Source organism: Hyperolius riggenbachi, chromosome 6, assembly GCF_040937935.1.
Source record: "Hyperolius riggenbachi isolate aHypRig1 chromosome 6, aHypRig1.pri, whole genome shotgun sequence".
Taxonomy (NCBI): domain Eukaryota; kingdom Metazoa; phylum Chordata; class Amphibia; order Anura; family Hyperoliidae; genus Hyperolius; species Hyperolius riggenbachi.
In genome coordinates this window covers 60,571,877-60,586,805 of record NC_090651.1, presented here as the reverse complement: position 1 = coordinate 60,586,805, position 14,929 = coordinate 60,571,877, and the positions used below count along the sequence as shown (strand labels likewise).

At 47.1% G+C, this 14,929-nt stretch overlaps 1 protein-coding gene across 4 annotated transcripts in view; it reads right to left on the bottom strand.

Annotated features, from left to right (window-relative positions):
* Window positions 1-14,929, bottom strand: part of LOC137522440 (E3 ubiquitin-protein ligase RNF170-like) — a 77,598-nt gene that overhangs the window by 27,721 nt on the left and 34,948 nt on the right. For 3 of the 4 annotated variants that reach the window (XM_068242501.1, XM_068242497.1, XM_068242500.1), the window contains 2 exons: window positions 13,291-13,357; window positions 7,060-7,168 (listed from right to left, as the gene is read on the bottom strand). In XM_068242501.1, the coding sequence (XP_068098602.1) occupies window positions 7,060-7,168; window positions 13,291-13,357 (176 nt within the window). Of the gene's footprint in view, window positions 1-7,059; window positions 7,169-13,290; window positions 13,358-14,325; window positions 14,383-14,929 lie in introns of those variants that run through there. The other variant, XM_068242498.1, reaches the window with a different exon arrangement.

The window sequence follows — 14,929 nt, the reverse complement described above, 5'->3', positions numbered from 1 at the left end:
CCCGCGTAATCTGGTCAAACCCGCAGTCGGGAACCGTATACGCAGGCGTGCCGCGGGCCGGTTCCTGACATAATTGGTGGCAGTGGTGGGATCGTTTAGTACATTAGTACGCAGTTTAGCTCGCTATTCTGAGTACTAAAGGCTGGAAGCTTGCTAGAAGCAACTAGCCTACAGAAGTCTACTCAGTGCAGAAACTATATACGTTTTTTTTTGTTCAAAGATACACACTTGGTGTTTTGCTTTCCCTTCCCCCCTTTTTTTCTTTTTATTTTTTGCAACACGATGGCTCAGAAAGCATCCAGCTATGCAAGGCAAAACAAAGAGATACTACTCAACCTGTGTGAGCACAAGGGCATCGAGACGGTGAGCGGCCAGACTAAGGAGCAGTTAGTTCGTGCGCTCGAGGAGTATGATGAGGCAGAGCGAGCCCGTGCTTCAACGTCAGCGGATGCAGCTCACGACACGCCAGAGGAGGAATCGCTCCCGCCACAGAATGCGAGTGGAGACGATGTCCTGGACGATCCACCAAGCAGGGAGATGCCATCTCTGGAAGCTGATCTACAGCTACTGAACTCGGCTGATCCTGAACTGCGCCTAAAGCTGATCCTACTGCACCGACAGGCAGAGGAGGGAAGAGCTGAACGGCGACGCCAGGCCGAGAGTGAAAGACGCCAGGCCGAGAGTGAAAGACGCCAGGCCGAGAGGGACAGACTCCGGGCAGAGGAGGGAAGAGCTGAACGGCAACACCAGCTGGAGCTGGCTAAACTTCAGCAGCAGAACCGGTCTGCTGGACCCGCAGAACGCGAAGGTGAGCGAGTCCACAGAATCCCCCTGGATAAGTTCCCCGCTATGGACAAAGACTCTGACATAGACACTTTCCTACAGGGGTTTGAAAGGACTTGTCGGCAGTATGGGGTGCCCCGTGAGCAGTGGGCAAGATACCTCACACCAGGGCTGAGAGGCAAGGCCCTGGAGGCGTTTGTGAGTCTCCCCCAGGAGGAAGAAACAGACTTTGAGGCAATTAAGAAAGCCATCATTGCACGATACCACCTCACGCCAGAGGTGTATCGAAAACGTTTCAGGACAGTGCAGCGAGGTCCTAATGACAGCTACCTGGATCGTGCTTGCAACCTGCGCACTGCCTTCCAGCAGTGGCTAAAAGGACTGTCAGTTAAAACCTTGGATGCCCTGCAGGAGCTGATGATAAAAGACCAGTTCCTACACACCTGTCCTGTTGAGGTCCGGCTGTTTGTGCTGGATCGAGAACCAAAGACAGTGGATGAGGCTGCGGAAATGGCCGATGCCTACACCGCCCATAGAGCACCTGAGTCCCGGAGGACTACTACGCCCAGCTGGAGAGGAGAACAGATTGCTAAACCTGTTTCACCCAGCACCCATAGGAGGCAAGCACCGCTGTCTCCTGGATTCAAGCAACCTGACACTCGGAAATGCTTTGTATGTGACAGGGTGGGTCGTATCAGCACGACTTGCCCAGAGAGGAAAAGGGAGGCCCCAAAATCCAGTGAGGCCTCAAACGCCAGTGAAGTCCCAACGGCTTTGTGTGCTACCAGGAATGCCACTGGCTATGCAGAGAATCTGCAGCTTGTCACGGTTGGGGGTACAGTTGCCACTGGGCTGAGAGACACTGGAGCAGAAGTGACTCTCATACATCCCCAGCTTGTGAACCCGGAGCAGTACATACCTGGGAAAATGATTGCTGTCAGAGGAATTGGGGGTGTCACCCCAGCCATACCCACCGCCTTGGTCCACCTGAATTGGGGGGCCGGCAGCGGACTGAAAGAAGTTGGGGTAACTGACAAAATCCCCACCAACGTTTTGCTGGGTACTGACCTGGGACGGTTAGTGGCCCGGTATGAGCCTACTCCAAACCCTGTGGAGCCTGCATCCCCAGCAGAAGTTCTGGACTCTTGCAAGGTACTGTTTGATAATGCTGTGCAAGTGGGGAGTGCTGGAGAGGCCCCAGGGGCTATGGACTGTGTACTAGGAGCCAGCCCTAGTGAGTCTCCAGTGCCTAGGCCTGGAGTGGGACCTGTTGACACAGAGAATGCAGAAACTGATGATGTCATTTATGACGCACGGACTATCGAGGCGATCGATGCAGGAACTGTTGATGATAATTGTGAAGTGCTGAGTAGCAATGTGTGTAATGATACAGATAATGTGGAGGTTTTATGTGATGTCCCAAATGACAATATATGTAGGGATGATAATGCTGATGGCATATGTGTTGTGCTACATAATGCTGTGTGTCAGGTGGACACTCAGTCAGCTGCAGGAGTAACCAGCCGTGCTCGCTGGGCTGCAGCAGGTGGACTGTCCACTGAAGGGGCAGACGGCACCAGGCCAGATCTTTCCCCTTCAGATGGTTTTAAGACAAAATGTGACGTGATTTATGATGTGTGTAAGGTGGGCACTCCCTCAGCTGCAGTGGTAACCCGCAGTGCTAGCGGGTCTACAGCAGAGGGACTGTCCACCGAAGTGGCAAATGTTGCTGGGTCAGCCACATCCAATTCGGAACCTGGCCCGGATGGCCCAGGAGCCTCTCCGTCTGCAGCCTTCCTAGAATGTGTGACAGGCAGCACTGAGCTCTCTGGGGCTGTTCGATTTGACAGCAGCCTGGAAGAGCTCAGGGGGCTAGCCAACAGGTCACCAGCTGGGAGGGGCAGGTTGAGAGGGTTCTGGGAAGTTATTCCCTCGGAGCTGTCCGAAGTGGAGGAGGCAGACCGGCAGATACTCGTTCCCCAAAGGGACCGAGAGATAGCTCCTGCCACTATAGAGAGAGTGCGTGTAGCGACGGTTGGAACCCTTCCCCAGTTGCAGCACAGTCTCTATGGTTGCGAATTCACGGTCGCCACTGACCCACATTCCCCTGGTTGGTTACGTCAGGTTGCCAAGGGCAACGACACATTGCAGCAACCTGACCTAGCTTTCCAGTCGTGTAGCTTGGAGCTAACTGACAGGTGGGGAACCCTCCTGAGGATGCTAAAGGGTTTCCCCACCCGGCCAGGCCGTCAATGTAGGCTTTGGCAGGATGATGCGTTAGATTCACCTGCCAGCGCCATCTGGAAGGGGAGCAATCATGGGAATGCGGACGGGCTGTCCCGTCAAGCAGAACCAACAGTGTAGGTGCTGGCAGGATGATCTGGGAAGATCGTCTGCCTTGCACCAAGTTAACGGCGGAGGTGTGGAGATATATTGGGGTGCTGATGCTGTTAAGGATAATACAGTAATATATTTTCATTTTCCCATTTTTATATCTGCTGTGGTATGTCAAAGGTGTAGAGATGCAGGCTAGATTCATTGACTGTTCCTGTATTTGTGTGGGTGGGTCACTAGACCTACATTTGCATCTAAAGAGGTCTTCAGTGAATACGACCAGTCACCTATCACACAGGACATCCTGCTGCAATGTGAAAGCCTTAATCAATTGTCACCTGTAACCTGGGGAGATTGGAAGTGAAGGAAGTCTTTTGTTTTGTGTGTGTGCTATAGTACCCTTTTCATGTATGTGGATCTCTGGAAATCCCATTTATGTCTGAGAACGGAGACAGGAAAACGCCTTAATCAAGTTTTCACCTGGAGTTGAAAGCCTAACTTCACAATCTTTGATGTATAGTAGACTTTTACCTGGAAATGGAATATGTCTGAGATTTAATTAAAACCTAGTTCCTCCCCTCCCCAAGTAAGTTGCAGCCTCCAGGCGTAGCTCAGAGTATAAAAAGCAGAGGCAAATGCCTAGTGACCGTCTTCTCTCGGAGGTAGCGAATAGCTAGGGAGGATCGCGACTTCTGGTCGAAACGGCGTCCTCCCGTCAAACAACGTTCTAACCTAAGCTGGTAACGTTCTTTTTTCCCCCGTTTATTTTTACGCAAATATCCGTGTGTGTTATCTTTGTAACTTTTATCTTGTAACATTTTTACTTTGTTTTTTGTAATCTTTTTGTATATATTAAGTTCTGCATTGTTCTATGTTTTTCTAGAATATTAAATTATTATTTAACAAGTTTGACTTCTGCCGTACTAAACTAACACTCATAGCCTAGAAGAGACTGAAGTGTAACCGTGTATAAGTTCATGCCTAATTGTACGCTTGAGCAACACTACCGTATGAAATTGTAATTGCATTGTGTGTGGGGGCGTTTGTCATACGTTGGCCTAAGCGCGCAGCTGACCCAACGTACGAACAACGCCAGTGCGAGTAGCTAACAGTATCGTTCGGAACGACTGTTAGTGGGTCTTTGCTTCACGACAGTGTAAGATTGCAACTGTGTGTGTGTGTGTGGGTGCGTGGCGTTCCCGTATTTGGCCTAAGCGCAAAGCTGACCCAAATACGAAAACGCAGATTGCGTATTGAGCACTCGATAGCTGAGTGAACGTGTCTAGCAACGCTAGTGGTGGCAGTGGGAAGTGTTTGAGGGGTTCCAGCCTTGTTTGTAGCTTAAATAAGGCTGTTCCCCGCGTAATCTGGTCAAACCCGCAGTCGGGAACCGTATACGCAGGCGTGCCGCGGGCCGGTTCCTGACAGGCGTGGTTTAGCGTTACATTTAGGATTAGTTATCTCCTTCACTGCTCTGTCGTTATTCCTGTCAGATCATTGCTGACAGAGAAGATGGAGCCATTTGAAGTGGTTATGTATCAGCTGAGAGTGATTCAAACGCGCAGAAGGGCAAGAATAAGGACTAGAACCATATCAATCTGCAAGAGAATGGATTTATTTGCTATACCAGGACATCGGCATTTCTCTTGAATCATCTTGTAAGAGAACACAGGCAGTGCCAGGGTTAACTAATTTTGCTAGCTGCACTATAATTTTTTTAGAAAAGGCTCCTATCAAATTGTGGGAGTGTCCCGACCACTTCCAGAATACTGGTCCAGGTGTTAAGCCCTATTCAGAATGTTGCTACGTAGTGCTCAAAGGACTGCCTTTTACCCACAATTCCATGGGAATCTTATGGCCTTGTGTTAAATTACCGCTGTAAAATGGAAATATCGACACGTTACCGAATGTTTACCGAATTGTTATCGAATTCACACCGAATGCCGAAAAACCTTGATGAATACAACTAGAAATCGCTAAACTTCGAATTCGGTAATTTAACAAACTGGAAAAAGTTATCTCAAAGAGAATGATGAACCGAGGCCTTTGTGTCCTTCTGCTTCCTCCCACCTTCTTGTGAAGTTTCCTTGGTTTATGTACAGCTGAGTCTATGTGAATCCTCCACTGTCACAAGTTTACAGGTTAGGAGTGGGATCTGAGCAGCTCTCTGTTAAATGTTTACCAGGACTCAGCTTACTACTACAGCATAAGCGTAAGCTGCATTGTGGATCGTGTGTATTTGCTGTGGTTGGCTTGTTACCATATCCTTCTGCAGCACTGTAACATAAAAGAAGGCGGAAGGAGGGTGTGTGTGTCAGGGGGAGGCTGTGATTGGTTGGCACCAGCTCATGCACGATGCATCAGTCACATGTTCTGACTCTGTAGCCTCGGCCTTGGTAGCGGTGCTTTTGAAAAGCTGTTTCCTGTAGAAAGCAAATACGGCCTTTTTCAGAGGTGAAAGTCATTACTCACATAAAAGTGGAGTAGGGTTAATTATTGCAGAGGTTGTGACACCACTCGTACCCTCAGTGGCGTAGCAATAGGGGATGCAGAGGTTGCGATCACACCGGGGCCCTTCAGCCAGAGGGGCCCTCCCTCAATCACAGTATTAGCTCTTTATTGGTCCTGTGCTGGTAATAATCACTTCTATAGATACTTTGAATGGTAGTAATCATTAACAAGCTGTTCCCCATCCCCTCCTTATTCTAGGTACACACCATACAATTTTCTGGCAGATTTACCTGCCAGATCGACTATTTCCAACATGTACAATCTGAATTTGGATCGATTTTGTGATTGTTTTTTAAATCTTATTTTCAATCGTTTTTTAAATTCATTTTCATAGAACCAAACTAAAATCGATAAAAAAAACGATTGGAAAATCAAGGAGTTTGTTGAAATTTGGACATGTTGGAAATAATCGATCTGGCAGGTAAATCTGCCAGAAAATTGTGTGGTGTGTACCTAGCATTACACCTCTGGCACTGTGTTGCCCTTGGCAGGTTGTTATGTATAGAGTGCATGAGGGGGGGGGGGCAATGTAAAACTCGCACTGGGGCCCATAGCTCCTTAGCTACGCCACTGCGGACTCCGTCTCCAGAAAACCCACTCAGTGTCTTGCATCGACCACTGCTCCTGCTCTTTCTTGGTAGTGTAGTATTAATGATTACGGTTTTTCCTCTCTGTGCTCAGGTATCTGGAGCTGATGCTGTTCTCAGGGAGGACTGAGGGGAAGAAGGTGAGGGGTAAGATGACACGGCACAAAGAAAACAGGGCTAATCCTATAGACTAAGGAGAGGATGTAATTATGCACGGACACACTGCGGCCAGTTCAGTTACTGCACAGATAGCAAGCCGCAACTGCGCATTCAACAGCTGATTTGCCAGGAATCCTATATACTAAAAGAAGGTTGTCAATATGCATAGACCCGGAAGCACCTGTGGTGTGAGTAGCGCAGTTGTGGGAGGCAGCTTAGTGTGTCGCTGCTTAGTGAGACGGTTGTGGTAGGTGTGCGCAGCTGCAGGTGGACGAACGTAAACCAAGGATTGAACTTCATCCCAATCAGTAGCTTATCCCCTTATCATGAGAATCTGTACCTTTTCTCAAATAGCTCATCAGTGGGGTCTGTGTGGCTGTGTTCACCTTGCTCACTTTAATACTAAACTTTCTACTATTGTTTCTCAATGAATATAAACTATGTGATAGCACCTCAAATGATTCATTCACACCTCATCACTTTAACAGAAGTCAATGAAAATGTACATTCTGCAACTCATCAGCTTCAGTCAGGGGCTTGCAGTGTTCTCTGTTTAAACAAGCTTTGTGTTTTTGACTCAGCCAATAAACAAGTAATAGTGATAACCCAGCCTGCTTTAACCACAGGCAGTGATACAAATAATATTCAAAGCTATGACATTTGATGCAATGTAAATGTGACTCACCACAGAATAAGTGGCTGCAGTTGGTCTGGACAGGTGAGGTGGCGGTCTGGAGGCACACTGGACACGTTTCATCACTGTGTAAAGGCGTCTGCTCGCTTTTAAACGTGTCCTGCAAAACAGAAAACGAGTTTCCTTATTCTGGTGCTGAACAAAACAGAGGGAGATATCTGGAGTACAACAGATCCTTTTAACTAGGGATCAGAAGGGGATTTTAGTTGCAATAAATATCAAGATTTTAGACTTCTTAATCTATATAAGTTCTTTACTTTAAGTACTAGTGAGACACATGTGCTGGTCAAAGCTTTTGCATGGTTAGCCTGACATACACAATCCTAGAATAGTTTTGTAAGGACACATAGGGCTATTTGGTACAAAATATTTAACCCCATACAATAAAGGGAACCTGAATGAGAGAAATATAGGGGCTGACATATGTATTTAATTTTAAACAATACCAGTTGCCTGGCTGTCCTGCAGATCCTCTGCCTCTAAAGGTGGCCATACACTGGTCGATTTGCCATCAGATCGACCAACAGATAGATCCCTCTCTGATCGAATCTGATCAGAGAGGGATCATATGGCCACCTTTACTGCAAACAGATTGTGAATCGATTTCAGCCTGAAACCGATCACAATCTGTGGAGCTGCCGCCCCCGGCATACATTACCAGTTCCGGCCGGCGCGTGTCCCCTGGTCCCCGCTGTCTTCTTCTCCGCTCCGGGCTCCAGACCGGTCCTGCAGCTACTGAACTTCCTGTCCATGGGAAGTTTAAACAGTAGAGGGCGCTCTACTGTTTAAACTTCCTGCCGGGACAGGAAGTTCTGTGTAGCTGCAGCCGGTCCGGAACCCAGCGCGGAAAGAAGCCGCCGGAACAGGTAATGTATACCCGCTGTATTGCGTCGGCCGTCAGGCATTCGAATGCCGCTATCGACGCACTCCCGACCCGCCGGCGATTGAGAAAAATCTTCCGCACGGATGGATCGACAGGAATCGACGGGAACGATCGATTTCGGACGGAAATCGATCGTTCTGTCAGCGGTGTGCGTGGCGATTTCACAGCCGATTCGATCACTGTGATCGAATCGGCTGTATATCGGCGGGAAAATCGTTAGGTGTATGGGCCCCTTAATACACGTAGGGCTTGTACACATGTCCAACAAAGTGTGCAACCAACTCCACGACATGACCAACCGCATGACCAAACGATTGCACGACAAACCAACTACATACTGCATGTGCAAGTGGAATGATGGATTGCACGATATGGCCACATTCAAAACAAGTAGAAGTTGATCAAATGACGTTGTACACACACAGCCAACTGCACGATATCAGCCCAACAGACGTGTGTGTGTGAGTTGATCAGGCGGTTGGATCGTGCAAACCGACTGTTATAAGTTGGTCCTCTAGTCGTCCGACGGACCCTGAACAAGCATGCAGATCAGATGTTTCTGACAAAAATCTGACTAGATCAGCCACATGCTTGTTTCAGGTGTGTGATTCAGACACTACTGCAGCCAAATGGATCAGCAGAACTGCCAGGCAACTGGTATTTGTTTAAAATGATATAAATATGGCAGCCTCCATATGCCTTCCACTTTGGGTTCCCTTTTAACAAAACAAATCAACAACAAAAAACCCCCCATAAAACAAGCTCAAACTTCAAGTCAAAATGTTTAACTATTTCAAAAAAGGACCGTCAACAGGTATTCGATGATGATGATTCTGATGATGATACAAAACAAATTAATAAAACCTTAATTATCATGACTATTATTGTAGCATTTATTCATATCTTATTACATGAGTAGTACTTTATTTAATGTTGCTATTATTGTTTACATTTTTTTACCATTTATGACTTTGTATTTTTTTATTAAATTGCATTTTTTTTATTTATTTTGATAAATTTTTTTATGTACTTCATACAGCATACAAACCTTGTGAAAAGTACGTGAGGCTCTGAATCAAATAAACAAAGATGTACAAGAAAGGTGTATATATACGCTGAAATATCAGCCATGTACAGTATATATACAGTGCCCAGTACTTATGTGGTTAATCTCCTGTTACTTTGTATTGATTTTTATGGCCCTTCCACGCCAAGTACGTTGCATTGCAGAGGAAAATATCATCACACTGCAACAAGTGCAGCAGGTTCCAACGCATTTGTGCCCCGATTTTTCTGCTGCTGTTAACACTTCTACACTCCTCTGCAGAGGGAGGCAGAGAAGCAGGGGCACTTCGGGCAGCCAGCGAGCCGCCTCTCATGCACGTGGGGGTGCAGCGGCTGTGCTGAGCGCACTGACACTGCTGCGCCCGGGGACAGATGTTCCCATTTGCCCCCCATAGCTACACCTCTATTTGCTAGCTATTGATGCTCTAAGTATTGTCCTTGGGCAAATCTAGAAACAAATCACCTACACTAGACCACAGCTCCTAAAATGGGAGCCTAGCGCAGCCCTGCACCCAGAGGACAGATTCCTGTTCGACTCTGTCTGGAGCCATGTCCAAAAAATCACTGCCCCTGGGTCAGGGCCCCGCTGGGGCCAGCGACGGAGAGGCTGTCGTGCCGGAGCCCATGCGAGACTGAAAAGGAAAGGACTGCGATCAGCCATCCCCGCTGTCCTCCTGGCAAATGTCTGCTCTCTCCCAAACAAGTTGGACGAACTGCGGCTCCTCAGCAACAAGAGGGAACTTCGCAGCAACACCCCAGTCCTCTGCTTCACAGAATCATGGCTGCACGACAACATCCCCGACAGTGCTCTCCATCTCCATGGCTTCAGCATCATCCGGGCAGACCGCGACAGCGCGCTCTCAGGGAAAAGAAAAGGGGGTGGCATCTGCTTCTACATCAGCTCTGCCTGGTGCCCCAACACCTCTGTTCTTGCCAAGAGTTGCTCCCCTGATCTGGAACTCCTTCTGGTTAACTGCAGACCCGTATACTCACCCAGGGAATTTTCCTCCTACGTCCTTGTTGGGGTGTACATTCCTCCTGACGCTGATGTCAAAACGGCCCTGAGTGTGCTCAGCGACACCATCACACAGTGGGAGTCGTCCCTTCCGGACTCGTTATTCATTATCTTAGGGGACTTCAACAAGGCCAATTTACGCCATGAACTTCCGCGCTACCACCAGCATGTCACCTGCCCCACCAGGAACGCCAACACTCTGGACCACTGCTATACGGTCCTGAAGGATGCCTACAAGGCAACCCCGCGAGCTGCACTGGGCTCATCGGACCACTGCATCATTCACCTGATACCCACCTACAGGAGACGCCTGGAAACCGCAAAACCAGTCCTAAGATCCAGCAAAGTCTGGTCAGAGGAGGCTAAACAACAACTTCAAGCCTGCTTCGACTGCACAAACTGGAAGGCTCTGGAAACACCGAACTTAGACGAGTGGGCAGACGTTGTATCCTCGTACATCAGCTTTTGCGAGGAGCAGTGTGTACCAACAAAAATCCGCAAACACTACCCGAATGACAAACCTTGGTTCTCCAATAAACTTCGGCATCTGCGCAGAAGCAAAGAACTGGCGTTCAAGTCTGGCAACCAGGAGGAGTATAGGAGGGCAAAAAACACCCTAAACAAGGAACTGAGGGCCGCCAAAAGGAACTACGCTGAAAAACTGGAACAGAACCTCTCCTCAAGAGACACACGAACTGTCTGGAAGGGGCTCAAGGCTGCCACGAACTACAAGCCCCCTCCGCAGCATGCAACTCCCAGCACCGAGCTCGCTGAGAACCTCAGCGAGTTCTATTGCAGATTTGAGAACCCAGCAAGGTCCCCAGAGCCTCCGGCCACCGACTTAGAACCCCCACATGCAAGCCCACCCCCCCTAGCGGTGTATGAGGATGATGTCAGGAAACACCTGTCGAGGATTAACGCAAGGAAAGCCTCAGGCCCAGATGGAGTGTCACCAGCCTGTCTGAAAACCTGCGCACAGCAGCTTGCTCCCATTCTCTCATCCATCTTCACCAAGTCCATTCAGGAAGGCAGGGTCCCTGCTTGCTTCAAGAGGTCTACAATCATCCCGGTCCCCAAAAAACAGGGTGTTTCAGACCTCAACAATTTCAGGCCGGTGGCTCTCACCTCAGTCATCATGAAAGCCTTTGAAAGCTTGGTTTTGCCTTTCCTCAAGCAATCGACCGAGTCCCTGCTGGACCCGTTCCAGTTTGCATATAGAGCAAACAGGTCTACTGATGACGCCATAAATATCTGCCTGGAGCTTGTAAATGAACACCTGGACAGACCTGACTCATACGCCAGGATCCTTCTACTCGACTTTAGCTCGGCGTTTAATACCATCAGCCCCCGAATACTTCAGGAAAATCTCGCTGCCCTTGGAGTCCACCCCACCCTCCGCCTCTGGATCACGGACTTCCTAAGGAATAGATCCCAGGCCGTCAAGCTGGACACTATCATCTCCCAACCAAGGACCACCAATACAGGAGCCCCCCAAGGGTGCGTACTGTCGCCGTTCCTATTCTCCCTATACACTAACAATTGCAGGTCCACTGCGGACTCCGTCAAAGTCCTCAAGTTCGCCGACGACACCACCATCGTTGGCCTCATCTCGGGTAATGATGAGCAGGAGTATCGCCAGCAGATTGACAGAATTTGCCACTGGTGTAGGGAGAACGGGCTGGTCCTCAACACTACAAAAACGGTCGAGATGATTGTTGATTTTAGGAAACGCGCCACCACCCCACCCCCGATCAGCATTGACGGCACGGTAGTTGAGAACGTCCCCTGTGCACGCCTCCTTGGCACGACAATCTCTAAGGACCTGACATGGAAAGCCAACACTACCTCAACCCAGAAAAAAGCCCAGCAGAGGCTATTTTTCCTACGCCAACTTAAGAAGTTCGGTATGGCCCGCGAGCTTCTGACGAGCTTCTACACTGCCACAATTGAATCTGTCCTCTGCTCCTCCATCCTGGTCTGGTATGCTGGATCCGCCGCCAGCGACAGACACAAACTGCAGAGGGTCATCAGATCAGCAGAGAGAATCATCGGGAAACCACTCCCCTCTCTTGACCAGATTTTCAACTCTAGACTGCGTTCCAGAGCTCAAAAAATCGCTAATGACCCGTCCCACCCAGGTTTCCGCTTCTTTAGTAGGCTCCCCCTAGGCCGGAGATTCCGATCCATCTACACCAGGACCACAAGGCACAGGAACAGTTTCTTCCCTTCAGCCGTAAATTATCTGAACTCTTAGAACTCTTAGATCCCTCCTCATCCTACCGCGACAAGCGGTGTCTGGTAGCACCGAGCCTGACCGCACGGGTGCACACTTCATATATACGTGTTCAAATGTGGCCAAATGCTGTAACTGTACCCTTTATATTGTCTGTCTGCTTACATATATGTATCGTTATGTCCTGCTTGTTCTCACACTAGCCCTGTACTTGCCAAACCCAATTCCGGGCACGGCCCAGCCGTGCTTGGCAAAATAAATGATTCTGATTCTGATTCTGATTCTGAAATTATACAAGAAAGCTTGCTTTGAAAGCAGACCTGAAGTCAAAATAAAGAGCCTTTATCTTCATCTGCAGGACTATTTATGTTTCTAACTATTTAGGTTTTACAGACACTAAGGAACAAACCAAAACCAGTTTGGGGTTTAAAGATTGCTATATTATTATTATTATTATTATTATTATTATTTATTTATAAAGCGCCAACATATTCCGTGGCGCTGTACAATGTAAGAAAACAAACAAGGGATACATAATGATACAGACAATGATATACATGAAATATGAACACTGATACAAGATACAGCACTGCTGATTACAACTTGATTTAACATGATGACTAAAATGTATAAATTTCTAACAGTGTGCAAGCAATTGAATTAATAACATTCCATGACACAAAAGGGTGAGAAATCATTTGTGATAATTGTCCTTCTAAGTCTTCTTGATCTTGCCTGACCAACCTTATTCAAATATAGCTTGGCAAAAATACAGGAACCTTCATGGTTTTAGGGAGCTTTGGGACTTTTAATTCCATTTTAAATTTGCTAGTAGATTATGCCAGGTTACACACATTCGCAGCTATTCAGATCATTTGTGATATCCAGAAGGGCATCCTCCATGTTCACACCAAAGAAAATAAAGCTAAGTGACAGAGATCTGTTTCTATTATTTTAATCCCAAAGAAAACAACGTGTACTAAAATATCTCCCCCTCATACTGGCTCCTATACTCAAAGTACTTACTTTGTGTTGTGTTGGCTGCCCTGAGTCCTTCTGGCTGCTCGTGTCCAGTCTATTCATTGTGGGACACCTAGAACAATATTCAGATTGATTAAAGCCACTATTGCTAATCAGGGACAGATATAACATATCAGGCATTCATTCTTCTGCATTGTTCTGTAAGCTATAGTAAAGCTGGCCATATACAGATCAATATTACATTCAAGCAATGAGCAGACATGAGGGGTTTGTCTCCTGATGCCATTGTTAATGGTTGGATCAAGGACAAATTATAATGCACGTAAAGTTGTTGCCAGTTCCACCTGCTTGAAGAACTAGCCACATGTCAAAGTACCATAGTATTCCCTTTGCTTGTGTTCTCCTACTCCTCTGCCCCCTCTCCTGGATAAATACATGCATGTTCAGCTCGTAGGTACAGCTTTAGAAAGATGGTCATCAATGTTTTCCACTTTTTTTTTACGAACTCCTTTCACCACTTCTACCTTATGCCATCAGAATGTCTCTTGTGTAGCCACCTTCTCCAGAACATCTTTCTGGGTCCTTCTCTAAAACTATCCTCTATCTTCTTCTCTAAAACTATCCTCTGCATGCATGGTGGTAGTAGGGTTTACAGTTCCACTTCTCAAAAAAAGAATTTAACCTTGATTCACTCCCATTGCTACGTTGTTCTCCACGTCTGGAGGTTCTATAGAGAGGAATGATGAAAGGTGCTGCTACCCCTGACGTCATTCTAAAATAATGCTACTCGTGTGGCCAGAAGTACGATCCTCTGATCTGCATACTTTGAGCCACCACCCCATAGACAGTGTGTACCGTAGATAAGGAATTCTGACTTTGCTTTCACTCAACTTCCGAAACTGGCTGCATTCTTGCTGTAGGTGTGCTAGTAGTAGACTCTGAATGAATGAAGTTAAAGGGGCACTATGGCAAAAAATTGTAAAATTTAAAATATGTGCAAACATAGACAAATAACAAGTACGTTTCTTCCAGAGTAAAATGAGCCATAAATTACTTTTCTCCTATGTTCCTGTCACTTACAGTAGGTAGTAGAAATTTCACAGAAGTGACAGGTTTTGGACTAGTCCATCTCTTCATAGGGGGTTCTCAGCAAGGCTTTTATTCTTTATAAAGATATTCCCTAAAAAGGATTTAAACAATGATGCTGGCCTACTTCCCTGCTCCCTACACAGTTTTTTTGGCAGTTGGACAGAGCAACTGCCATTCACTAAGTGCTTTTGAAAATAAATAAATCCATGAGACTAGTCCAAACTTGTCGCTTCTGTCAGAATTCTACTACCTACTGGAAGTGACAGCAACATAGGAGAAAAGTAATTTATGGCTCATTTTACTCTGGAAAAAAACGTATTTCTTATTTGTACGTTTGCACATATTTTAATTTTTGCAATTTTTTCGCCATAGTGCCCCTGTAAGCATGATAGCTAGGCTATGAGCATTGATTGATTCAGAGCTGGTAAATGGCATTTTTTTACAATCACTCACCATAAGCTTACTTAAAGAGGAACTTTAACCATGGATTGAACTTCATCCTAATCAGTAGCTGATACCCCCTTTCCCATGAGAAATCTGCCTATTTTCGAATAGATCATCGGGGGGAGGGAGGTCTGTATGGCTGATATTGTGG